Raw genomic sequence first — 27,436 nt, forward strand, 5'->3', positions numbered from 1 at the left:
CTTGTTTATGGTTTCCTTTGCTGAGCAAAGGCTTTTAAGTTTCATTAGGTCCCATTTGTTTATTTTTGATTTTCCATTTCTCTAGGAGGTGGGTCAAAAAGGATCTTGCTGTGATTTATGTCATAGAGTGTTCTGCCTATGTTTTCCTCTGAGAGTTTTATAGTGTCTGGCCTTACATTTAGGTCTTTAATCGATTTTGAGTTTATTTTTGTGTATGGTGTTAGGGAGTGTTCTAATTTCATTCTTTTACATGTAGTTGTCCAGTTTTCCCAGCACCACTTATTGAAGAGGCTGTCTTTTCTCCATAGTATATTCTTGCCTCCTTTATCAAAAATAAGGTGACCATAGGTGTGTGGGTTTATCTCTGGGCTTTCTATCCTGTTCCATGGATCTATATTTCTGTTTTGGGGCCAGTACCATACTGTCCTGATTACTGTAGCTTTGTAGTATAGTCTGAAGTCCAGGAGCCTGATTCCTCTAGCTCCATTTTTCTTTCTCAAGATCGCTTTGGCTATTCAGGGTCTTTTCTGTTTCCATACAAATTGTGAAATTTTTTGTTCTAGTTCTGTGAAAAGTGCCATTGATAGTTTGATAGGGATTGCCCTGAATCTGTAGATTGCTTTGGGTAGTAGAGTCATTTTCACAATGTTGATTCTTCTAATCCAAGAACGTGGTATATCTCTCCGTCTGTTTGTGTCATCTTTGACTTCTTTCATCAGTGTCTTATAGTTTTCTGAGTACAGGTCTTTTACCTCCTTAGGTAGGTTTATTCCTAGGTATTTTATTCTTTTCGTTGCAATGGTGAATGGGATTGTTTCCTTAATTTTTCTTTCTGATCTTTCGTTGTTAATGTATAGGAATGCAAGAGATTTCTGTGCATTAACTTTGTATCCTGCAACTTTACCAAATTCATTGATTAGCTCTAGTAGTTTTCTGGTGGCATCTTTAGGATTCTCTATATATAGTATCATGTCATCTGCAAACAGTGACAGTTTTACTTCTTCTTTTCCAATTTGTATTCCTTTTATTTCTTTTTCTTCTCTGATTGCCGTGGCTAGGACTTCCAAAACTATTTTGAATAATAGTGACGAGAGTGGACATCCTTGTCTTGTTCCTGATCTTAGAGGAAATGTTTTCAGTATTTCACCATTGAGAATGATGTTTGCTGTGGGTTTGTCGTATATGGCCTTTATTATGTTGAGGTAGGTTCCCTCTATGCCCACTTGCTGGAGAGTTTTTATCATAAATGGGTGCTGAATTTTGTCAAAAGCTTTTTCTGCATCTATTGAGATGATCATATGGTTTTTATCCTTCCATTTGTGAATATGGTGCATCACATTTGACTGATTTGCGTATATTGAAGAATCCTTGCATTCCTGGGGTAAACCCCACTTGATCTTGGTGTATGATCCTTTTAATGTGCTGCTGGATTTTGTTTGCTAGTATTTTGTTGAGGTTTTTTGCATCTATGTTCATCAGTGATATTGGCCTGTAGTTTCCTTTCTTTGTGACATCTTTGTCTGGTTTTGGTATCAGGGTGATGGTGGCCTTGTAGAATGAGTTTGGGAGTGTTCCTCCCTCTGCTATATTTTGGAAAGGTTGGTTTATTTTTAAAAACTGCATGCCATTCAGTGATAGAATTGGCATCTTTTCTTGGGTCCTGTCTTATATGCCAAGGAGTTACTTCCCTAGGACCAGAAGTGGGTGGAGTAAGCTGAGATAGGAAAAGACAGCACGCTGAAGATGAGGGTTAAATAACGAATTCAAAACAGCTACGTTGAAAGTCCCACCCAGGAGCCTCCTCTTCGCAAAATGTGTACCCATCAAAAGGTGCGGCATTAAGCTGTGGACGTCTGGGGCATGTCCATGTGAATGGTTGTCTATTCGTTTAAAGATCATTTAAAGATCGTAGGACTTTCTGCACTGCTTTCAAAACCCAAATGAAAGTCAGAGGAATGCCAGGCATGCATTTTTCTCTCTCCCCGGGTACCCCCACGCTGATCCTGGTGGAGCCCGGGCGTGTCCTGACAGTGAGGGTGGATGGAAGTAAAAGGGTGTTTGGGTGGCAGTTTCCTTTTTTCTTTCTTGACATTTCCCAGCTGAGATTTATGAAACAGCAAAAATTTTTTGCTTGTGTTTTTCAAAAGCCAGACAGTAACTCTGAAAATTAGAGAAGCAAGGATTGGAAGCAGAGAGAGAGGACAGATGCTTGTAGGAGGAAAAGTGACCAGCCGGGCCATAAAGGGTGATGTCAAAAGCTCAGCTTCTCTGTACACCGGTGCCACACTGAATCTCGGAGACGGAGTTTTGGGTGAAGTAGAAAAGGATAGCTTCATTGCTTTGCCAGGCATAGCGGAACACAGCAAGCTCCTGCCTCGAAAAACTATGTGTCCCAACCCGGGAGGATTTGATGAGGAGTTTTATAGCAATAGTTCAAGGGTGGGGTTGCTGATAAGATTAGGGTGTGTGCAGGGTCTGCATGCCTTTAATCTCATCTCAGGTGGTCAGTCTCCTAATCTTGATGAGCTTCTCTGGTCCCTTTAATCTTGCCTCTGGTGGTTTCTTGGCTGCTTCTCCCTTGATTAGCAACTGTTCGAATCTGCCCTTTGGAGCTCAGGGAAGGTCATGGAGGCTGGAGTCTTGCCTACAAGAAAGGGGGGACAAAAAGGCTTCCATGCCCAGGAGCCCCACAGGGTCCTGCTCAGTTTCAAGGGGAGGGACGGAAGGGTGTTAATCTGCTAGAGCTGCCATAACAAAGTACCCCAGGCTGGGGGAGCTTCAACAACAGGAATTTATTTTCTCATAACTCTAGAGGCTGGAAGTCTAAAATCAAGGTGTCAGCTGGGTTGTTTTCTTCTGAGGTCTCTCTCATTGGCTTGTAGATGGCCATCTTCCCTCTGTGCGTGTCTGTGTCTTAGTTTTCTCTTCTTATAAGGACACCAGTACAGGATTAGGCCGCACCCTGATGACCTCATTTTATCTTAATTGCCTCTTTAAAGGCCCTATCTCCAAATACAGTCGCATTCTGAGGTCCTGGGAGTTAAAACGTCAACATGTGAGTGGTGGGAGGACACAATTCAGCCCATTACAAGGAGGGAGGAAGATTTTGCAAGTCCTGGAAGATGTGCCTGAACAAGCAGGCCCTCCCAAACCTCCTTCTTCCCTTGCCGGTCTCCTCCCTCCCTTGCTGTCCCAAACAAGCAGTAGATGGGCTGCTGCCTGGAATACTAATCAAGGAGCTTGGTGAAGCCTGCTCAAGATCTCTCCTAAATTGCAGAAAATTGCATTTCTTTCTCCCCTGCAAAGCCATGGATTTGTAGAGATTATTTTACCTGCTAAGAAGACCAACTAAAGAAAAGTTTAAAAAGGAAACAACAACCCACAGGAGTTTACGCTCAAGAGAGACAACGCAACACATTTTGGAAACCAGCAGGTTACGTAACATTTACAAATCATGCTTCCTGCACAGGGAATGCTGTTTTTTAACTTGTAGACATTTCGTCCCTTCTCTTAACTTTTAAGATTTACATTCAATGGTAAAACATCCTGTCCTTGACAGACTCCTGTTTCATGCTTTCCTCATGTACCTGTGTCTTGCCCTGCCTCTGTTTTAGTGACATAACCTTAATAAAAAGCTCCATACATGGTCTTGTTTTCAGGATTCTTCTGGGACTTGACCCCTGCCCACTCACCTACGTGTCCAACTTCGTTATCACTGTTGCTGCCTGTTGGTAATCAGCATACAGTGGCACCCATCACTGTGTTTGGGGCTGATTGAATCAGTTGATTAGTGCTTGGGGGGGAAGAGGGGACAGGTCCAGGTCTCAGGCTGACCCTCCTGCCTTCCCTTTGGCCCATAACCACTTTCTAGACCCATGGGCGGCCACCACCAACTTTAACCATCATTTCCAGAAGGGGTAAGAGATTCGGAACTGAGAGATGAAGACAGCACTTGTCCAAACCTACAGTCCTTCGAATAACCTGTCTGCCCAGATATTCATCCTGGGCATCCTGTCTTCTGCTCATTGCTAACAGCCAAGGGGATTTGAAGCAACTTTTCTTCCTGTAATTTGTATTATAAAAGCCTAACGTGTTTTCATCTGTTTTCCGACTAAACTTATATTAAATATGTTTTGGCACACTCTCCACTTCTCCCCTCCCTGAGTGTGGGTCCCACTATGGTGGAAAATCACTGGCTTAGGGTGACTCCTGCAGCCCCTCTTTACAGAGTACCCAGGGGCTACCCTGCTCTCATGGATCCTGCAGTCAGGGGTGTATATATGAGGCGGGGTAGAAATGTACAGACTTAATATTGCTGCCTGACAGAGGTGAGAGCCCCTCTTAGGTTTATTCATCTGTCTTTTTTTTTTTTTTTTTTTTTATAGCTACTTTTATTTTTTAATTTATTTATTTATTTATTTATTTTTGGCTGTGCTGGGTCTTCGGTTCGTGCGAGGGCTTTCTCTAGTTGCGGCAAGTGGGGGCCACTCTTCATCGCGGTGCGGGGACCGCTCTTCATCGCGGTGCGCGGGCCTTTCACTATCGCGGCCCCTCCCGTTGCGGGGCACAGGCTCCAGATGCGCAGGCTCAGTAGTTGTGGCTCACGGGCCCAGCTGCTCCGCGGCATGTGGGATCCTCCCAGACCAGGGCTCGAACCCGTGTCCCCTGCATTAGCAGGCAGATTCTCAACCACTGCGCCACCAGGGAAGCCCTATTCATCTGTCTTTATTTCACCTACCAGAGTCAAAATATCCCAGACCCAGCAATTACAGGATTTCTTCTGGTCTCAGCTCTGCTACTGACTAACCTAGTGTGTCCTTGAGCAAGTCAACTCAGACCCTCTAGGCATCACATGCTCACCTTTAGAATCAGGAAAAGATGTGAGCTGAGGATTGAGGTTCTTTTGGCTCTGAGTATGGGAGATTCAACCATGAATAAAACAACTTAACTTGGGTTCACTTGGCCCGATCGTTGGAATCTTAGAGCCCAGTGCAATTGTAAACAAAGAAGGAATGAGAGACCAGTAATGTTACAGCCACCAAATCTTCTGGACAAAGCTCCTAGGAACACAGCTGGGACTTGTCTGCCTTCCCTGAGCTGAATCAGTGGTGGGTAAGGGTGGATGGCCAGGGCCCTGGCTGATGTACTGAGGGGCCGCAGTCTTCCTGGGCCCCCGTGCCAGGGTCCAACCCCCACTACTGCTTCCGTGTCTCTGTGAGAGCTATGGGCACACACCTCTTTCCACTCTGTTCCAGGCGGGCAGAGAGGGCCAGGAGCCTGAGGTCCGCCGTGCTTCTCAGGGGAAAGGAAAGGAGCTACAGTCCTGGGACACAGCTCTGTGTTTTCCAGGCAATTCCTTCCTCTGGTGAGGATGTGTCTAGTGAAGCAGGAGGCACGTTTGAGCAAAAACAGCTACTGTTTATGGGCACCCCCCGCCCACCAAGTGCTTTATGTATGGCACTGTGCTGGAAGCATTTTTTTATAAAGTATACTGTTCTTCACAATGATACAGTCAGGAGGAGCTTACGATAACCGTGTTTTCTGATGAGGAACTGGGGCCCAGAGAAACTAGGCAACTTGCTCAAGACACTCGGTAAGGGGGCATCAGGATTCAAACCCAGGCCCCTGGCTCCAACCCTCAGCTCTTCTCCAGCTGCCTCCTGAGAAGGACACATCCTCTTTGCAAATAGAGCCGCGAGGCATGAGGGAGCTGCCCAGTTATTGATTCCATGTAGCTCTGTGGCAGGTTCTCACGGCCTCCTGTACTTCCCTGGAGGTATTTTTTTCTCAATTTTTAAAACTGTGGTAAAATACACATAAAGTGTGATTTACCGTTTTAACCTTTTTTAAAAAAAAAATTTTTTTTTTTTTATTTATTTATCTTTGGCTGCGTTGGGTCTTCGTTGCTATGTGCGGGCTTTCTCTAGTTGCGGTGAGCCGGGGCTGCTCTCCGTTGCGGTGCGTGGGCTTCTCATTGCGGTGGCTTCTCTCTTTTTTTAAAATATCTTTATTGGAGTATAATTGCTTTACAATGGTGTGTAAGTTTTTGCTTTATAACAAAGTGAATCAGCTATACATATACATATATCCCCACATCTCCTCCCTCTTGCGTCTCCCTCCCACCCTCCCTATCCCACCCCTCTAGGTGGACACAAAGCACCGAGCTGATCTCCCTGTGCTATGCGGCTGCTTCCCACTAGCTATCTGTTTTACATTTGGTAGTGTATATATGTGCAGTGGCTTCTCTTGTTGCGGAGCACGGGCTCTAGACGTGCGAGCTTCAGTAGTTGAAGCACGCGGGCTCAGTAGTTGTGGCTCACGGGCTCTAGAGCGCAGGCTCAGTAGTTGTGGCACACGGGCTTAGTTGCTCCGCGGCATGTGGGATCTTCCCGGACCAGGGCTCGAACCCATGTCCCCTGCATTGGCAGGCGGATTCTTAACCACTGCGCCACCAGGGAAGCCCTTAACCATTTTTAAAGTGTACAATTCAGCGGCATTAAGTACATTCACAGTGTTGTGCAACCATCACCACTATCTATTTCCAGAATGTTTTCGTCACCTGAAGGCTTCAACTGTTCTCTTCTTTGATGTGTGCCCTTGCATCATCTCTGGGATTTCTGTAAAGTAACCCATGGTGACGTCCCTCGACCATCCTGTGTCCCCTCTCTTGCTTTTGTCCATCAGTTAGGAGAGGCCAGTGTAGAAGTAATCCTTCAGCAGTTGGTGCTGTCCTTTTACGGGAGGGGTGTCTTTGAACGCGCAAGAACACGGGCTCTCCTTCTGGGGTCAGGAGGCTGGTCAGCCCTTCCTCAGCCTGACAGCTGTGTCAGGAGGGTTCCAAGGGGCCACAGTGGGAAGTGCAGGAGTGTTTTATCTTTGCAGGAGTTCTGCTGAGCTGGGAGTCCCTCATGAGGGCCCTGGAAGGAAAGCTGCTTTATGCCCTCCGTGGGGATTATTTAGCATTTGTGGTTTCAAAGAAATAATTTCTAAGACTCAGCTGTGGGTTTCATTTTTCTCTTGATCGGTTTAAACATCGTTCTCTGTATCTCGTTGTCATCCGTTGCGTGTTCTGGCCCTGTTAGAATGCCATCATAATAACAGTGCCGTCTTTATATCCAAACTATTGCCAGATCCCAGTAGACGGGTGGTATTAATGGTCCTTGGCTGGACTGTAGTAGAACAAACTCTGCTAAATGAAAAACCTTGTATTACATTCCCAGCCCGTGTAAGTTTTGGTCTAAGAAGATGAGAATTGCTTTTAGCATTTTTGTTTTCAGGGGTGACTGTGTTTGGAGAGAGTGTTGTGTGTTTGGGAAGAAGTGTGCTTCTTCCCGAGGGTCTCGGAGGAAGGGCTGGCTTCAGGAGTAGACAGCAAAAGGCAGTCGCCCCCATAGTAATTGACCACAGCAGTCCTTGGATGGCTCTGGTGTTCACTAAATTCTCTCCCATGCACCAGCCATTGCCTGGAATTCCATCACCAACGCCTTACCCATTGATTGCAGATACCCTGGGTGTGGGTGAAGCCCAGCAGTGAAGGAGGGATGGAAAGAGAGGGTTTCCTTTGCCTTCCGCACACCAGGCTCTATGCTAAGCTGCTATATACATCTTATTTCATCTCAACCGTAAAGCCCACTAGAAATATATTTGCTGTGATGTAGCCCTTCTTATTCTGTTTTACAGAAAAGGACTTGGACTCTGAGAGGGCCGGTGGTTTGCCCAAAGTCCCCCAACTGGCAAGGGCCAGCACTGAGAGGGCCCGCTCTTTCTATCACACGATCCTGCTCTCAAGTGAGAGAGACCCCAGGGGCCCTGGGCAGCTTTAGGGGTGAGCCCTGAAAGGACCCCATTGAGGAGAGAGGGATGAGGATACCGAACAGGGCGGTTTGCCCATGCGGAAGGGGCTGAGTTGCAGGGTGGAGCTTAGATTTCTCACCAAAGCTGTTGGGAAGGAAACGTAAAATCAGGGTAGCACTGAGCCAGGGCTTCTGAGTGGGAACCACCAAAAATCCAAGTAGTTGTACCTGTTAGCGATGCTGTATTCCCATGCGGACTCTGACAGCACGTACTATCTTAAATAAGGTTGGGACCTAATACAGCAGCGTTACACCTGTCACAGCTTGTGAAGGACAGAGTGCATGCTTTGGGGTTCCACAGGCTCGGGTTTGAGCCCTGGCTTTGCTGATTACTGGCTGTGTGACCTTAGACAAGTCACTTAACCTTTTTAGCATCTCGAACAGGTCAATAGCGATTCCTAACTCCTGGGGCTGATGTGAGGGTAAAGTGAGGGAAGGATGGCCAAACCCTAACATGGGGTCGGGCCCATGGCCCTTAGTGGCTGGTGGGGGCCAGCGGTGGCAGCTGTGGTTCCGAGTCAGCAGGCAGCCTCTCCTCTGACAGCCCCTCTGTGTCCTGTGTCCACAGTGCTGCAGGGCGTGGACAGTTCCCTGGTGGGCCTGCACAACCAAAGCTTCGCCCGGGTCATGGAGCAGCGCCTGGCCCAGCTGTTCATGATGTCCCAGCAACAAGGCCGGCGGTTTAAACGGGCCACCACCCTGGGAAGCTACACCGTGCAGGTGGGTGTGCGCAAAGTCACGGGGGTCTTATAAGAAGGGTGTGGAAATGTGCTTCCTGAGCCTAAGAAAACCATGCTGCATGCCGAGGCGCGCTCCCATTGCAAGCTGATGAGGCCAGTTAATCCACACTGCTCTTAGGTTTTGCGGGGGGTGACAGTCATAATCATCGAAATCATGAAGGAGGGTGAGAGCTGCTCTCCCGAGTACTAGACTGTAGGGAAAGGAGGTCTCGGAAGAAATGCTGCCCACATGCACATATTTATTAAACAAAAGGCTATTAGTAAGCAAGCGCAACTCCTCCGCATCCTGTTCTGGAGGCTGGATGAAGTCCCAGCTTTCAGGCCTCTCAGCACCATGATTGTGATCAGCGGAAACACCGATCAGCCTTACAGGTGTGGGATTCTGTTAGCCTTGTCTAATCCGTTTCAACACATAGAGCCCTCTACGTTTATAATGGACACGTGACCACACAGGGACTCAGGGTAGGGAGCTGTAGCAGACACTACTGGTGCCCTGCCCAAACCCCCTTATAATTTCTATGATGAATGCTGATGAACTTCCAGCATCTCTTTATTGAAGGGCTGCTCTTGAGATGCCGGAATGTACTTTGCCCAGACACGGCTGGCCAGAAGTGCCTGGGAATTCACCAGTGGTGGAGATATAAGTACCACAGCTCTTGCTTCTTGGCTGGGAGGATTCTGAAATGTATGCTTTAGGATCATTGCCAGAGCTTTCCCACAGAGAATTAAGCTTTAGTTTCCCGCTGTGGTGACTGGCTTCATAATGCATCCCTTGTTAGCTCCCTTCCACCCCCTGTCAGTTCCCTGCATCTCTCCAATAAATTACAAGCATTCAACTCATCTCAGAGTCTGCTTCAGAGGGAACCTGACAGAGACAGTAGCCATCCTGAGGGTAGAGGCTCTAAGCCTCTCTAGATTCTTTATCCAGTTCAAGCAAGAGTGGGAGTGTCTCTAGCATATTCTGGCCAATCCACATATCTTGAGTACCACTAATTTCACCAAATGAGAACCCATTTCTAACATTTGTTAATGCTAATTAACAAGCTCTCTTGAGCAAGGTATCAAATTACAGAAGTGCTTCTGGTAGTTGCCTCTAGGAAGTGGGCTTCTTATTTTCTGGGATGTAGTCGACTGCCCCTGGATTGGTAATTGACCACATCTAGTGTGTAACTTAACCCAGACACACAGGCAGTGTGTCTCACTGTCTAAGAGGAAGCTTTAAAGGAAATTGCAGACATTACTACAGTGTCTGCAGATCATGTCCCCAGGCAATCTTGGAAGTACAAACAACCCATCTTCTGGAACACACTTCCCTATGTTAGTCAACATCACGCCCCTGAGGGAGACTCCAGGTCCCCCATTTGCAGTTGGTGAATTTGGCCTCTTGTCCTATTGGATACTGCTTTGGTTCTAAAATTTTTTGTGGTCTGTCATGAGGTAAAGCGATAGTTAATTTCATGTGCCAGGTTTGTGATTTCCCTTCTGTGGGTCCATGTGAGCCCTATAATTCACACTTTTCCAAATGACAGAAAGGAAGTTGCTGGGATTCAGACAGTTGAAATGGGATTTGCCTCAGCTGAAGGGGAGGAAAGAATCACCCTACACTCCTGGTGTTATTTGTAAACTTAAGAAACCCAGCACATTCTAAGTGTCTAAAAGAGCCCAGTGAAATGCTGTTTCCTCTTTTTTTCTGAGTACTCAGTGTGCTTGGTCCCTTTTGTTGCCTGGAAAGCCTGAGTGAAGTAAGTAGGGGTATATTTCTGCAAATCCCCAATTTACCGAGGCTGTAGACCACCTTCCAACATCATCCTTGGAGAAATTTGGTAAGAAGAATTTGCTATTAAATTGAAATTGAGCGAAGTTATTAGATACTTGAATGTTCATTCACCTTGTACCTGGTTATACTAACGCTCTCCCTATCTCCTTTCCCACTGGGGACAGAAATAACACCCCCAAGTTTCCCAAATAAAATTCAGTCTACATAGCTTATATTATCCTTCACCCAGAGAAGTCTTTCGTCTTGGCTCAGATCATTTTTAAAGATGAGCCACCTTCATGAATATGGAGATTTAAGTGTCTAGAATCTAAAGATATTTCTCTAGTGGATGTATTTGAAAAATTGAGGAGTCCAAAGAAGATATACATATGACCAGTAAGCATTTTTAAATATTTAACTCTTATCATCAAAGTAATGCAAGTTTTAACTACCACAAGATGCCATTTTCAAGATGAGTAAAATGGTACTATCCCGTGTTGATGAGGAAGCAGTGAAGTGGGCACCCTCAAACACAGTAAATGGATATGACTTTGCTGGAGGGCAGGTGAGCAATTTAGACAAGAATCTTTTAGATGGTCACAACATTACTCCTAGAAATTCATTTCAAGGAGATAGAGGTGAACACAAAGATGAAAGGGTAAGAGGAGTGTTTCTCAGAGAGTGTCCAGAAAATGACTCTATAAGGTGCCCAGAGGCAAAGGGGCTTTCTGGCCAGGTCAGTTTGGGCAAGGCTGCATCCTGTAGAATGTTCTTGAAGATTCCAAAGGCATATTGGCATACCAAAGACTCTAAAAAAACCTGCAAGTAAAGAAATCTCCTTGACTTTCTTCAATATACTGGTTTCTACATTTAAATGCCAATAAGACCCTTGTTTATAATAATATCTACATTTCCCCAACATTTTATTATAAGCATTTTCAAACTCAGAAAAGTTGAAAAAATTATGACATAAGCACCCATTTACTCACCGTCTAGGTTCTACAATTAACAGTGTATTATGTTACTGTTTTATATTTGATAACATATCATTTCCATACCGTAGATCAGTTTGGACTGTTCTAGAACCTCATATAAGTGGAATCCTACAGTATATTCTCTCTTGTATAAGGCTTTTTTGACTGTGTAGTGTTTTTAAGATTCATCCATGTTGTTCTTTTATTCAGTAGTTTATTCCTTTTTATTGCTGAATAATATTCCCTTGTATGAAATATACTACCGTTTGCTTATCCATGCTTTTGTTGATGGACACCTGGGCTTTTCCCAATTTTTAGCTATTATAAACAAAGCTTCTATGAACCTTCTTCTGCAGGTCTTTCCATGGCCATGTGCTTTCATTTCTCTTGGGTATGTAGGAGTGGAATTCGTGGGTCATAGAGTTGGTGTATGTGAGTTCTATGAGAGATTGCCTGACCTTTTCCCAAAGTGTACAGTTTGACACTCCCACTCCCACCAACCAGATGTGGAGTTACCCCACCTCCTCATCAACACGGTGTGGTCAGCCCTTCTTATTTTAGCCATTCTGGTGGTTGATAGTGATGACTTTTGGTTTTAAATTGAATTTCCTCATTGAGCATTTAAAAAATATGCTTATTGGCCATTCAGATATCTTCCTTTGTGAAGTGTCTGGTCAGACTTTTTTAAAACCCATTTTTTATTGGGTTGTAGTAATATTTATTTTAATTGTTATTTATAGCATACATACATGGAGCATAAAAATATGTAGAGTTTAAAGAACACTAGTAAAAAAGAACCCACAACCCAAAGAGTAAGAACATTACTGTTACCTTATCCCAGAAGCCTTTTCTGTGTCTTTTCTGATTATACATACTCACTTCCTTCCCATCAGAGTTGACTCTGCTTCTGAATTTTGTATTAAATCACACCTGTGTTTTCTGTATAGATTTTACCATCCTCATGTGTATCCTTAAGCAGTACATCATTCAGTTTTGCATTTTATATTCTGTAATTTGTTTCTTTTGCTCCATATCAGGCTTTTATATTCACCCATATTGATACAAAGAGCCATAGTTCATTTACATGACTCTATAATATTGCATTGGGTGACTGTACCATAACTCATGTATCCATCCTACTGTTAGTGAATTCTGAATTTTCAGATTTTTTTGCTATGATGAACAATGCTGCTATAAACATTTTTGTAACATCTTTTAATATCCTGTGAAACTCGTAATCTGTAATGTACACTTTGGAAAATACTATATTATGCCATAATGTTTATCGATGGTTAATTACACTAGTAAAAAGTTGAAAACAACTTAAATGTTTAAAAATGAAGGGTTAGTTAGGTTTATGAGACATGCATACAGTAGAACATTACGTAGGTTTTAAATTTATGTTTTATGTATTTATAATGATTATCAATTGTTAGTTACAATGCTGAAAAATGAGTAACAATTTAAGTGTTTAACAAGAAAGGATTGGCTAAGTTTATGAGGCATGCCTTGGAATGCCGGGTAGAAATTAACATTTATGCTTTTGTTATATTTAAGCCCATTATGGATGCAAGTAAAAATGGCAATATATAATACTATATAGAGTGTATGATAAATAATTTTGTAAAATGATAAATAAAAGGCCTATGTGGAAAAAACAAAGAATAGAAGCAAATACTCCAAAATGGTAATAGTAATTAGCTTGTGGTGGAAGGATTCCAGATTGTTTTTATTTTATTTCATTTCTCGATGCTTTTTTGTATTTTCAGATTTTCTGTAGTGACTATGTATAACTTGTACAGTGAGAAAAAGCAACAAAGGTTATTTTAGAAAAAGAGCTTTGAGTCTCCAAGTACTGCTTTTATCAGAGTTCTTTTGAATTGTAGACATATAAGTTCATTTTTTTTTTCCCTCTCTGGCTATTGCAGGAATTTGAAATTAGAAATCTTGTTTGAGAATAACCTAACATGCCCTGAATTAATGTGGAGGCCTAGTTTCAAATGAGGCCAGAGTTCTCTGGAGGCTGGAAGACATCACCATTTCAGCGTTTCCTTCTCCAGCCTGAAACTGTTCTTTCCAGATGTTTATATTTTCAAAACCCTTTTCTCCTCGCTGCCTCCCTCCTCCAGCGATAGCAGGGTTTCTTGAGACGTTGGTGATAGGGAGGTATGCGAACGGTGATGTCTAAAATATATGTCATGGGTCCACTTAGCTACGGAAGGCTTCACAGTCGGGAGACAGCCTGCTGATTGCCCAGGTGATTGCAGAGTTGATGCAAGATGCCCTGTAAACATGGCCTGTCTTTTTCTGAAAGATGGTAAAGATGCAGCGGGTGCCAGGACCCAAGGACCCCGCGGAGCTGACTTACTACACCCTGTACAATGGGAAGCCTTTGCTGGGGACTGCAGCTGCCAAGATCCTGAGCACCATTGACTCCCAAAGGATGGCCTTGACCCTGCATCACGTTGTCCTTCTGCAAGCTGACCGTAAGGGGATAACCTTTCCATTCATTCATTTTTAAATTTTTAATAAATTTATTTATTTATTTTTGGCTGTGTTGGGTCTTCGTTGCTGCGTGCGGGCTTTCTCTAGTTGCGGCGAGCGGGGGCTACTCTTTGTTGTGGTGCACGGGCTTCTCTTGTTGTGGAGCACGGGCTGTAGGCGCGCAGGCTTCAGTAGTTGTGGCACATGGGCTCAGTAGTTGTGGCTCGCGGGCTCTAGAGTGCAGGCTCTGTTGTGGCGTGTGGGCTTAGTTGCTCCGTGGCATGTAGGATCTTCCCGTACCAGGGCTTGAACCGGTGTCCCCTGCATTGGCAGGCAGATTCTTAACCACCACGCCACCAGGGAAGTCCCATCATTCGTTATTTTTAATACCAGTAAATGTTTCCTGAATCACTTGGATGTTAATAGACCTAGAGCTAAACATACTTCTGTTCTAGAAGGTTCTCAAATCAACCAGTTGTTTCCTGTGTTGTTTGAAGCAATAGGTTTTGGGTAAGGGACATGTTTTGGCTACTAGGATGATGATAATACTGCTTTTCCTCAGGTTCTACCCTCTCTTCCTCCTCAGTATAATCTTGTGAACAGTTAGAAAAATCACCACAGCTGAGATGGTATTTGTCTGCTGGGGAATTAAAGGTAATTTCATTCAGTAAGCTTTGTAGAGTCCTGCATGAACTGTGTTCAGTGCTGGAGGACATATAGAAGTGGGCAAGTCCCAATCACTACCTTTAAGGAGCAGAGAAGGCGTTAATGCAGATATAAAGGCATAGAATGCAGGAATGCTTTGAGGAGACAATGTGATTGATACAGGGCTCAACCGAGGGACAGATTGCTCTGAAGGGGCATCGGGAAGGATGAACAGAGAAAGGATATGAAACATAATAGCTGCCTCTCTGAGGACCCTCCCCTGGCAGCTACTATGCTTGTTGCTTTACATAGATTTTCTCAATTTTTCTGGGGCAACTCTATTCAGCTCCAAATTACAGATGAGGAAACCTAGGCTCAGAAAAGTTAACTAACTTGCACAACATCACAGAACTAGTACTTGAGTTGCCAAGATATGAATCTGGATCTGTTTGACTTCAAAAGTGTGTTCTTAACTGTATTGCATGCTACAGTTTCAGCAGAGGGAGAGGAGGATGTACTGTCCAGGAAGAGGGAGAAGCAGAAGCAATAGAAGGGAGTGAAAAGTACCAGGGGTGCTTGAAAAAAGGGAGTTCAAATTGCCTGGAGTGCAGAAGCATGAGGAGGAGATGATGGGATTAGAAACGAGCATTGCTTAGGAGACTCAGGCGTTGGATGGCAGGGGAAGGAGATTGTACGTGATGTGACTGGCTGTGGGGAGCTATTGGAGATTTCTGAGCAGGGGAGTAGTATCACTGGAAGTAACCATTATCTAGGGAGGTTAATCTGTCGGCAGTGTCCAGGATGAGAGGGGGAGGACTAATGAGGCTCTCTGGTGGCCCAGGCATTGGGGCCCCAAAAAAGGGCTGTGAAGGAAGCAAAGGGAGAGGGGGTTGATGAAGATGAGAGATTGTGTGGTAGAAATATTAGATTCGACAGCACACCGAGCATACAGGGCCTGGAAGGTCATCTCCCATTGATCTCCTTGTTGGTGTCCACGTTCCTTAGGCACCTGACGCCTGGCTCATGGTTTTCCTCTCCTCCTCGTCTCCTGCCTTCGTCCAGGGTAGGTGTGGCTTCCACAGGGATGGTCCAGCCCACATGATGTTACGGCCCTCACTTCTGCTCGGCCAGCACATCCTCACAGACACACCTTTGCCTGGAAATGATGGTCACCCTCTACAATCTTGTCTTTGAAATGACTTTTTAACCAAGATTCTCTTCCTTTGCACCTCTCTCCTTCCCTCCCTGTGGGCTCTGTCCCATCTCTGGTCAGGTCAACTACTAGCTTCATCAGTTTTACTGCATCTTCTTTATGTGGGTTCCCCAGGGCTCCATTCTTGGCTCTTTCTCCGTCTCTCCAGGTAGAGAATGAACTGTAGAGGACTGGAGTGAAAACCACTGTAGGTGTCCAGGTGAGAGGGGAAGGTGTCAGAGGTAGAGACTGAGAGAAGTGGTTGGATTCGGGATATTTTTGGAGACAGAGCTGATGGGGCAAGGTAATGGATTGTGTGCGTGGCAGGAGGAGGTGAGGGCTGGAGGACTCAAGGGTGACTCGCAGGTGTTTGCTTGAGCACTGGTTGTGGTGTCATTTGTTGAGATGCAGATGGTGCAGGAGAGGAGGAGGTTTAGTGGGGCTGCAGTGGCAGTAGGGGAGATGGAATGGAGAGTTTGCTTTTGGACATGTGAGCTTACACATTCAGGGAGAGCTCAGGAGATAGTAACTCGGCAGTCATCAACACAGGTGACATTTAGAGCTAAGGGAGTAGGTAAGATTAACCAGATTTGCCTTGATTTAGAACTAAAGAGAAGAGGGTAACAATTAAGGCCCAGGGCATCCACATGAGGGAAGAACTGGAGCCAGCAAAGGACCCTGAGAAGGAGCATCCGGGGAGATGGAGGAGGTGGTGTCTAGAAATAAGTGAAGAAAGTGAATGTCCTGGAAGGGAGTGAGCTGCTGTGTCATCTTCTGTTCTTGAGAGGCAGAGACTGGAAGGATGGAGATGAAGTGAATTTGGTAAACTGGAGTTCGGTGGTGACCTTGGCAGGAGGGGTTTCCAGGAAGAGGTGGTGGAGACAGCTTGGCTGGAGTGGACCCAGGAGAGGGTGGAGGCGGGGAAGCAGTGACAGCAAAGGGAGAAGATTAATGGGACAGTTGCTGGAGGGGCATATGGGAGATATTGGGATACGTTTGAATATTATGGGTGACTGTAATAGCAAGGGAGAAATTGACGATGCAGAAGAGAGACGAACACTGCAGGAGTGAAGTCCATACGTGGTCGAGGGGGTGGCACAGGTGGAGGGTTCAGACTCAGCGAGGAGCAGGGATGGCTCATTCTTTTGCACCAGGAAGGAAAGCAGAGTACAGGGGTGTGGGTGTCGGTCAGGAGGTACATTTGGTAATGGAAGCCTGAGGATGTTTCTGTGGTTGTTTCTGCTCTCTTGGGGCATAATGGAGTTGGCAGCTGAGGCTGAGATTGTCTGGGGGGCGTTTGAGCAAGGGTGCAGTAATACACACTGAGCATCAGCAAACTGATTAGAGAAACACCATAAGATTGGCAAGGCTCCCCTCCTCCTGGGTCCTCATTGCTACGTTCAGACCATTTTTTCTATTCTTTCAAAATTCTAGATTCTTTGAACTGCCCCTTCCTCACTGTAGTCACCTCTAGACCCCAAGCTGACCCCCATCATCCTGGTTCATTGTCTCTTCCTCTCCATCGCTTCTCCTGTCCCAACCCATCCTCTACTTTGAGGTCAGTTCCTTGACCTCCTCACATCTACTCTAGGCCTTGTGGTACTTGGGAAGGGGCAGAAATGGGAGAGCTGGCCTTATTTAGAGCAAGAGGTGAATGGAGTGTCAGGAGGAGAGGTAAGGGGACTTTGCTGATGGAAATGGATGGGAACAGTGGAAGGTCTGAGAGCATGGGCAGGAGAGAGCAATCACATGAGATTAGAAGGTGCACGGAGCCTTGTGGAAATGAGAGTCGAGGGATCATCTAGGAGTGACCTTAAAGGTTTGACTCTGGCTCGGAGAGCCAGGATTCAAACTCTGTTCTGCCTGCCTCCAGAACTGCTAGCCCTCAACCTTAGTTCTTTGTTTCCTTCAAATCCACCTGGCTCTCTCGGTTCCCTTCTAGAGTAACTCACAAACTGTTTCCTCTTCTCCATTTCATCATTGTCTCCTCTTGGACTTTGCAGGTGCTTCCCAAATGACTCAGCCTCAGCGTCTTTGCCATTAATGTACCGTCCACACTGTAATTAGAGTCATTATAATAAACACAGGTTCTGGTCTTACATCTACTCCATTTAAAAAATATTTGGTGGCTCTCTGCTATTCACAGAATAAAATCCAATCTTCTTAAAGTGGGTCTTTGAAGCCTTTCACAACAGGTGCTCAGCAAATGTTCAGGGCCCTTGACAACCTGGTCTCCAGGCTTCTTTCCCAGCCGTACAGCTACTCTTCTCTCCTTCAGACCTAATGCTTCAGCCACACGGGAGGATTCATTCTTCACATTCCCGATGCCTCTGAAGCCTTCCCTGACCCCTGAAGCATGACCCCTCGCCGAAGTTTCCCTAGTTCCAGGGGCCTCCATTGCCCTTAACACACTGGGCAAATGAGTTGTTTTCTCGCTTTTCTCCCTCATGAGCTCTTTAAAAGCAGGTACCACATCTCATTCCTTTTTGAATATCCAGCCCCAGCTACTGCCTGGCTCTATCCTTGTGAAGGCAAAGGACCCACTTTTGCTAAATGCCTCTGCCAGGCCCTGAGTGAGGCACGTGGTTGGAAGACACCATAGCAGAGCAGTTGAGAGCAGAGCCTTCGTAATAAGACCGAAGACAAATGAATACGTAGGTCAGAGGCATGTTACCTCTGACCTACGTTTTCCTCATACATAAAATGGTGATATCAAAAACACTGACCTGGTAGAGCTACTGGGGGGATTAAATAAGATAATTATTGCATGTAGAGGGTTTAGTACACTCTTGGGGCGCCTATTAGGCACGTAGTAAATGGTAGCTGAATGTCTCATTTATCCATAAGGTAGAAGGACTCGAGGAGAGACAATGAAGAAGGAAGGGAGATTTGAAGGTTAAGAGCCTATATAATTCAGAGAATAGGGTGCTTTTAATGAAATTAGAGAGGGGGTTAGAGAGGAGAAGCACTTTTAGGAGGGAGAAGGTGATTTATTCAGTTTGGACCATGTGGAGTTTAGGTGATGAACTATTCAGGGGTGCCATGGGGGTACTGAGGGCTGAGGTTAGGAAAGTTGTTGGAAATCCAAGCCTGGATCCCAGGAGAGAGGCCAAAGTTAACACTATAGATTTTGAGGGTGTTGTAGATACAGGATAGAATTTAAATCCTGGAGAAAATTCGAGTCCTGGAGGGAGTATAGCTAGATGACAGACCCTGGGAAATGCCTCCATCCCAGGATCAGAGGAGGAGGACACTAAGGCCAGTGAAGAAGAGGAGAAACAGAGATGTTGTAAATCCCATTTTCTCCTAATAGCTTTGAAATCAGCCTGAGACGTGAATCTGAGGTCAGCACTTTGAATAGAGAGTCATGGTGTTGAACAGACACCTTGTCCCTCTGAAGGTAGAGTGTAGCGTTCTGTGTGTTCCAGTGTCTTCTAAATCGCTAGGTCTCGGGCCGATGTGCAGTGCCCTACAGTGGAATATATGATGCCCACTCTACCCACGTCATCTCTGGGTACTGGGGCAGCAATGACTTCTAAAGAAGCAACTGCATTCCCGATGGAGGTTTGCATCCACTCCTTTTGCAGGATCTGGAGTGAGAGGCCCCTCAGAGAGGTTATCCAGCTGATAGAGTAGGGAAACTTCTCCCCATGCAGAAGCAGTCCAGGGCAGGAATTGGTTTACCTTACATGGCCATCAGAAACTTATCTCAAAAAAAATATCACTTAAAGAAAGCCATAGACTGACCCTTTGGTGAAGGGAACTCTCATCCATTCCTTCAACAAATATTTTTTGAGCTCTTGTTATGTGTCTGGCACTGTTCTAGGCACTGGAGATACAGCTGCGAGCAAAGCAGGCAAAACCTCTGCCCTCATGGACCTTCTTACATTCCTGAGCGGGTAGGTTAAACAGACAAAATAACTGAATAATATGTTAGATGCTAATAAGTGCCATGGAGAAAAATTAAGCACAGAAGGGGCTAGGGGATGCCGAGGAGATAATGGCTGTGATTTTAAATTGTTGGGGGGTCGAGAAGAGGATACTGAGGAAGTAACCTTTGAGTGACCACCTGAGGATACCTGGGACAAGATTCCAGGCAGAGGGGGGGAGGGTTTGAGAGCCAGCGAGGAGGTCCCGATGGAGGAGAGCAGCAGCAATGAGGTCAGAGGTGCAGAATAGGGGCCACGATCAGTGGAGCCCCATGGGCTGCACCCAAGTGGGGTGAGAGCCACGGGAGTGTGTGGGCAGGGGCAGGATGGGCCTGAGCTCTCACCAGCTGCTGGGCCCTGAGCTAGACCCTCTTCTGCGTCCACTCACAGCAGTCATGAACTCTGATGTTTTGACAGCCACAGAAACGAGCTGGGAGCTTTTTTGAATGGATTCCTTCTCCTTTCAACATTTGCTCCACATGAGAATAATTCATTCTGAGTTTAGATTATGTGGACCCTTTGACTTCATTCCCTCTGACAGATACTTTGTGTGTGTGTGTGTGTGTGTGTGTGTGTGTGTGCATGCACACGCACACATGCACACACTTGCATTCATGTGTGTTAACTCAGAACTGACTTAAATTGTATATTTCAGAGAAATGAATTTTTTGGTAAAAAAAAAAAAATCTAACCTCCCCGGGGCTCAGTTTCTTCATCTGAAAAATGGGTATGAGAATCCTGACAAAGAGTGTATCCCAATGCCTAACACATGGTAGAAGCTCAAGAATGTGTTGTCTCATTTTCCTATCCTTCCTCTGACATTCTTGTAAGTTAAATAACCATTTGTTCCTTTTCACCTCTGTACATGACTTTGTAGTTTTAGATCATTATGCCAATGAATATACTGGGTTTGGATGACTTCAGTTGACCTAACTTTACTATCGCTTTGACTGTTAAATGAATTTATTAATGTACATAGCATAAATTTGTTCTCTCCCCATTTAAATAGAGGTGAAAGGATTTTCCATACTGCATCAAGAAAGCACACCTCCATCAAAACAATAAAGCTGAGTAAAAGCAGAACACATGTAAATATTTCATTCTTGCTAATGAAAAAAATTATATACATATATAAATATATTTAGGGTATCATGTTCTGATACACTATACATTTTTCTCCATCAGGATAGAACAACATAGCCGAAAAGAGGCATATTGATATTTTTCACAGAAGCACTGAGCTTTAAAAAATGTTAATGGCCTAAAACTCACATATAAATACTGAATTACTAAAAGCAGCAGCAATTACATGTTTAATGTCAACAGGAGCACATTATCTAATGAGCTGTTTTCAGAAGTTAATAATGTGATTAATCACTGATTGACAAAAACTGTGGAAAAGAAGTTCTTTTGTACTAATAGTACTACCAAGCCAAGTGCTGCCTGAGGAGAGGTAGATCTTGGCTAATGAGGTGCCAGTTGAAGTCAGGGGGTGGTCGAAGTCAGAGAAAGACCAGCTGGCTCCTCAGGCAGGTCCTCACCATGTGGCACTTACTGGTGGGGTCTTTGTATTCCAGAGTCCAGTCCTCAGCTTCGTGGGTTTAGTAGCCCCCAGAATTAAGCAGGATCAGGAGGACCAACTTATGCTAACCAGACTTATAAGAGATTGATATATAAACCAGATTGAAAGTATTTAGTTTAAAATATGGATTAGAACTACCAAGGAGAGGGGATTTCTTTAACTGGCTGTTACTGTATCCTTTGTGGAAATCTGTATGGGGAGCCAAATTGCAACAGGAATAATGGTAGTTCAGTTACACATTCATTCAACTTTTAATTGAGCACCTACTATGTGCAAGGCACTGTTCTAGGCCCTGGAGAATGCAGCAAACGAGAGAAAAAACCTCCCTGCTCTCTTAGGGTGTACATCCTAATGGAGAGGCAGGGAGTGACAGATGGTGAGCAAATACATATGTATCATGGCAGATGGTGATATGTACTTTAGAGCCTCACCACTCCAAGTGTGGCCTGGGGGCCTGCTGCATGGGTACCCCCGGGGAGCTTATTAGGCATGTTACCGAGTCCAAGTTTGTACTGCTCACCACACGACAGGCCGATAAATCGAGAGATGAGTTATTGGGGCCAGGAATAGTGACTTTATTTGGAAAGCCAGTAGACTGAGAAGATGGTGGACTTGTGTCCCAAAGAACGTATTACAGGGGGACCCATCCCAACCCACAGAATCAGAATCCACATTTGAGCAAGATTCCCAGGTGATGGGCATGCACATTAAAGTTTGAGAAGCACTGATTTAGAGAAAAATTAAGTAGGAAGAGGGGGATGGAGAGTGCTAAGGGCAGGGATTGTTATTGATATTTTATAGAGAGTACAGGGAAGCCCTCACAGATATGGTGACACTTGTTCAGAGCCCTGAAGGAGGGAGGGAGGGAGCCATGTGGATATCTAGGTGAAGAGCGTTCTAGGTAGAAAAATAAGCTGGTGCAAAGGCCCTGAGGCAGGAGCATGTCCTGCATGTTTGAGGAACAGTAGGAGGGAGGTAGGCTGGAGCAGAGTGAGTTGAAGGAGGAGCTGTAAGGGCAGAGAAGTAACTAGATGGTTGGTTGGGCAGATCAATTAAGGTCTTATAGAAATTATAAGGACCCTGGCTCTTACTCTGAGTGGGGTTGGAGCCTCTGGAGGGTTTGAGCAGAAGAATGTTGTGATCTGAATTTTTAAAGGATCACTCCAGCTTCTGTCTTGCAAATGACTATAGGGGACAAGGGAGGAGCCTATTGCAGTAATTCAGGTGAGAGATGTTGGTAGCTTGGACTATAGCAATAGAAAGAAGTGATATATTTTGAAGATGGAAATGACAGGGTTTGTTGCTCAATAGGATATTGGGTGAGAGTAAAAGAGACAGGTCAACATTGATGGTAAAGTTATTGATCTGAGCAACTGGAAGGAAGGAGTTGCCATTTGTTGGAGTGGAAAATATCACAAGAAGAACAGGTTTGGTTGGGGGGTGGGGGGATTGAGAGTTGGGCTCAGGATATATTAGAGACATTTCTTAAGTATCCCACTGGAGATTTGAGTTGATGGTTGGATACAGGAATCTGGAGTTCAGAGTAGTGGTCCTGGTTAGAGATATAAATGAGCATCAGTGGAGGAGTGTGATGGTTTTTAAGCCTTGAGTCCATGAGATCATCTAGGGAGTGGGGGAGAAGAGAGCTTGTGTGGTATTAACAGAATCACCAAGCTCAAACAGCCAGCTGCAACCATCTTGCCTGCCATCTGGCCAGGTTACCCATGTCTGCTGGTCGGGGTACCCTCCCCTGGCGTGGATAAATCTTTGGTTCTCTTTTTCTAGATTTTCTGCAGACCCCACTCCCTTCCAATAACTCGTTATTCCTATAAACAATTATTTTGGTTACTGTTTTCTTTACTCCAGTCCTTTTGATTGGACTGAGGTGTTTCCAAAGCTTCCCCACCTGGGATCATGGGGGGAGGACTCATCTCACATCAAAGGCTTTTTCTTCTTCTTACATTTTCCTAACCCAGCTTACTAAAACGCTGAAAGAATTGTACAGTGAACACCTATGTTGCTACCACCTCGATTCCGCAATTAGCATTTTACTATATTTTAATAATCACATCTCTGTTCATCTATTTTTCCATTCATCTGTTAATCCATCATATTTTTTTGATGTATTTCAAAGTAAGTTGCAAACATCAGTAGGCTTCAACCCAAAACACTTCAGTATGCATATCATTGCCTAGAGTTCAATATTCGTTTGTGATGTTTTAGATAACATTAACATACAGTGAAATGAACAGCTCTTAACTATACCGTTTGATGTTTTGACAAGTGTATACACCTGTGTGACCCTAACCCCTATCATGATGTAGAGCATGACCATCAACCTGTTGCCCTTTGCAAGTTAATTAATGTCAGCCCCACTCTCCTTGAGGCACCTACTGTTCTAATAACACATTCTTCCTACTGACAGTCACTTTCGTTACTCTATTTCACTCTGGCTCTGAGAATAGCGGATTGTTTTGATTAGACAAGGAATTTCCATGCCTCCCCAGCCAGCCATCCGGGGGCAGGGCAGATCCGTCCACTCAGGTATGTTTTATTCGTTGCTCACTCAGCGGGTGACTTAATTACAATATTTAGAGTCATCTCTCCGTGGCCTTTGCCGCCTGACTGCCCCACTGTACTAATTCTCAGATTGCTTCTCTCTTCTCTTTTGACTCACGGACATGACCAGTGGGGAAACTTGATACCAATCCATCTTCCTCTTCCTCCTCTTAATCATAGTGAAGGCTTGCATTTCTTGAGCACCTACTAGGGGCCACACCAAAGCTTCACATGTACCTTGCCCCTCTGATGCTTTGCAACGTGATAGCCCCATTTTACAGATAAGGACACTGAGTCTCAGAGACTTTGAGTAGCTTGCCAAGGCAAGAGCCTTTCCGAGCCCAAACCCTCTCAACCATCTCACGACTTGGGACTGGAGGGCATTTATCTCCTGGTTGCTTTCCCCTTCCCTGAGCTCCTTGTCACGTGCTTCCCCCACTCTTCCCCGCAGCCGTGGTGAAGAACCCGCCCAACAACCTGTGGATCATCGCCGCGGTGCTGGCGCCCATTGCCGTGGTCACGGTCATCATTATCATCATCACTGCCGTGCTCTGCCGGAAGAACAAGAACGACTTCAAGCCAGACACTGTGATGAACCTGCCACAGAGAGCAAAGGTACGAGATGGAAGCTGTGAGGAGAGAGGCAAAAGCCCTGGCCCCTTGGGGCTCCCCCTGCCTTTTCTCTCTTGGCTCTTGAGGTCTTTGCAAGTACCTTCAGAAGCATCCTCATGAGTCCTCACGTTGAAGGAGACCCTTTATTTACTTATTTGAATGTTTTAAAAATTGTGGTAAAATATACATAACATAAAATTTACCGTCTTAGTCACTTATAAGTGTACAGTTCAGTATTCTTTAGAATATCTGCATTCTTGTGCCACCTTTATTTTTATAATGAGGACACGATAGATAATGCTCATCTAATGCTCACTCTTTGCCTTAAATGCTTCTCAGGGCTTTGCATATACCAGCAACCCCTAATCTTCCCAGCACCCCTTTGAGGAAGAACATTATTTTACAGATGAGGAAACAGAGGCACAGAAAACGAGTTGCTAGCTAGACCTGAAAGGGGCCTCAGAGGTCATCTGATCTGACACCTCCCCTTTTACAGAAAAGTGACTTCTGCACAATGGCACAGTTAGTCAGTAGCAGAACTGATAGTAGAACCAGGTCTCTTGGCTCCTAACTCAGGGCCCTTTGGGGCACATCAGACCCTCAAAACTTTCCTTCTTCTGCTGGCCGGAGTGGCTGATCTTCAAAGGCTGCATGACGGGCGAGCTGCAGAACCTTGGCCAGGCAGCCATCAACCCCCAGTTCAGTGGCTCCCCTGAGGGCCGGCCGGGAGCCCCGTCCGCTTTCCACAGCCTCCATAGGGCCGTACCACCCATCTCCAGAGACTGGAAGGAGAATGAACTGAGGAAATTCCAAAGGCTAATTCTCCAGTCACGTAGCTCCCTTCACAATAGTCCCCGAAGGGACTATAACGACCTGTAATACCCAGTGTTTAAATAATGCCTTACAATATCCTGGGCTATCCTAGGTCTGTCACCTTGTTTGTTCATCACTGTAGCCCTGTGAGGTAGGTTGTAGTCAGGGCAGCATTTATTATTTTCATTTTACTGCAGAGAAACCCAAAGGAAAGAGAGACTGTGGGACTTATTCCACAGCAGTGGGGGAGGTACTCAGGCCCATATCTGAGTCTTTGGGCTCTGTCTACTTTATACCCCTTCCTGAACTCTGAGATTTGGTGGGTAGAATCCTCTTCCAGCCCTGAACATCTGAGCTTTGTCTGCCTGTGCAGGAATGAAACAGCAGATGGAATTTCACATCCACTGGAATGCATGACGTGGTGATTGTCCTTGCTGGGAGTCAGCCATGTCTAGTTCTTCCTGGATGATCATACCTTGCTTCAGCAAAAGAAATCAAATGAATTTGATTGTTTATTAAACCGAGTCACCTGTTGAGAAGCTGCGGCTTGCTGAGACACTGTCTAGTGAAGAGCCCAACCCCAAAGAATGTTGTTCTGTGTCTGTTGACATAAAGCCACCCGCTGCCTGGACGCAGCATGATGTTGGTAATTACCCAAGCAGTGAAAAATGAAACTGTTCCAAGAAGGGGTATTTCATTTCCATCTTAGCTTGGTTACAATCTGAGCCTTGCAGACATAACAGTAATTACCAGAATCTAATTGCAGCTGAGTCCAGGAATGCAAAACATGCCATACTGAGGTTGTAAATGCCATCTTTTTGTGCTAGATGAAGCCAAAATTTTATTAATTTGCCGAGATGAGTTGGGCAGCACATGATTTCAGCATATCTTCTGGCTGGAAAGCTGTCTGAGGCTGGAACAGATTCATGTTTGTGGGTTTTCATAGCCCCTTTTATGTCTCTTCCCGGTGCATTGTGCTTCAACAGATACCCAGCTGCTGTGGAAAATCAAGCAAATTTATGTTCCCTGAGATGTTTGAGTTCACTTGTGTGGGGTGACGGTGGTTGTTTTCTCCCTCAATGAGACTGGGCTATGCACTTGATTTCCAGAGCCCTTTATCACGGGAAACCAGCGGGCTGGAACTGCCTCTTTCTTACCGCAGTCCTCCGCGTTGCAACCCGGGGACACTGCAGTGTTTGCAAGAGGAGAGAGCCGCCTGCATCACTTCTCACAACGTTTGTGTGTGAGCAGAATTCATTTAACGCCAAGGGACCAGGCGGGATGAAAGTTAGCTTTCGCCACCAATCCAGAGACCGGGAGAGTGGTCTCCTAGTCTCCAGGGACACCACTGTGTCTGTAAGGATGTGGGCTGCAGGGCCAGAGGACATGGCTGGGGATCCTTGCTGAGCCTCACTAATAGACTTAACATCCTAAGAGGAGGTGAGTGTGGCTGTCCCGTGAGCCAAGGCCCAGCCGTGCACGCCCACACCCTTCTGCAGAGACAAGGTACCACAGATGTAACCCTATTACCGTTGCTGTCATCCGGGCTTCGGCAGGTAGAAGGTTGAGAAAATGATCAGCGCAGGAGGAGGGCCAGGCGTCATGCCTTTGTCACCTCCTTTCTTCCTAGTTCACTTTTCCCTCCTCTTTGTCATTGGATTCATAGCCTCTTCCCAGGTTTTCCCTTCAACTGAAGAGAACATGATCCCCTGGAACAGGCCACCTTAAGAGAAAGTTGTTAGGGCCATATCCAGGTGCAGAGTGAGCTTGGAGGGCCTGCACTGGTTGGCATGACCTTCTGCTTGGGGTGGATCAGCTTTAGTCACCCCCTAAAGATGCCCAGCTGTCTCCTGTTTCTCACATAGTATCTATATGACCATACTTAACCTCTTTGTGCCTCAGTTTTCCCATCTGTGAAATGGGGGTGATAACAGTATTCACTTACAGGTTGTTGTGAGGATTAAGTGAGTTATGTGAATTACTTTGAGTGTACCTGGTACAGAATAAATATTATATATAAGTTGATGTTTATTATTACACATGCTTTCTTCTTAAAAGATCCGGGTAACATGTTTACCTTTGAAATTGTTGGAGATTATTTTGATTTGATAATTTTACAAAACTCATTAAAGCAACTATAAATGTTTCATGATGTTGTATTAACGGTGTTAGGGGTCACTAGTGTGTGTCCCGTGGGCAATTAGTTAATCTCAGGTGATTTTCAAGTTAGAGGTTGAAAGACCACTATCCTGTCAGTCAGAAGAGTAAGGTACTAGTCTTGAGTCTTTTACCACTTA

At 45.2% G+C, this 27,436-nt stretch overlaps 1 protein-coding gene across 1 annotated transcript in view; it reads left to right on the forward strand.

Annotated features, from left to right (window-relative positions):
- The window catches only part of KIAA1549L (KIAA1549 like), a 209,592-nt gene that overhangs the window by 95,845 nt on the left and 86,311 nt on the right, over positions 1-27,436 (forward strand). Inside the window, exons 10-12 of the mRNA XM_059929938.1 lie at positions 8,422-8,573; positions 13,638-13,809; positions 24,166-24,329. Coding sequence (XP_059785921.1) covers positions 8,422-8,573; positions 13,638-13,809; positions 24,166-24,329 — 488 coding nt within the window. The remainder of the gene's footprint in view (positions 1-8,421; positions 8,574-13,637; positions 13,810-24,165; positions 24,330-27,436) is intronic.

Source organism: Balaenoptera ricei, chromosome 8, assembly GCF_028023285.1.
Source record: "Balaenoptera ricei isolate mBalRic1 chromosome 8, mBalRic1.hap2, whole genome shotgun sequence".
NCBI classification, from domain to species: domain Eukaryota; kingdom Metazoa; phylum Chordata; class Mammalia; order Artiodactyla; family Balaenopteridae; genus Balaenoptera; species Balaenoptera ricei.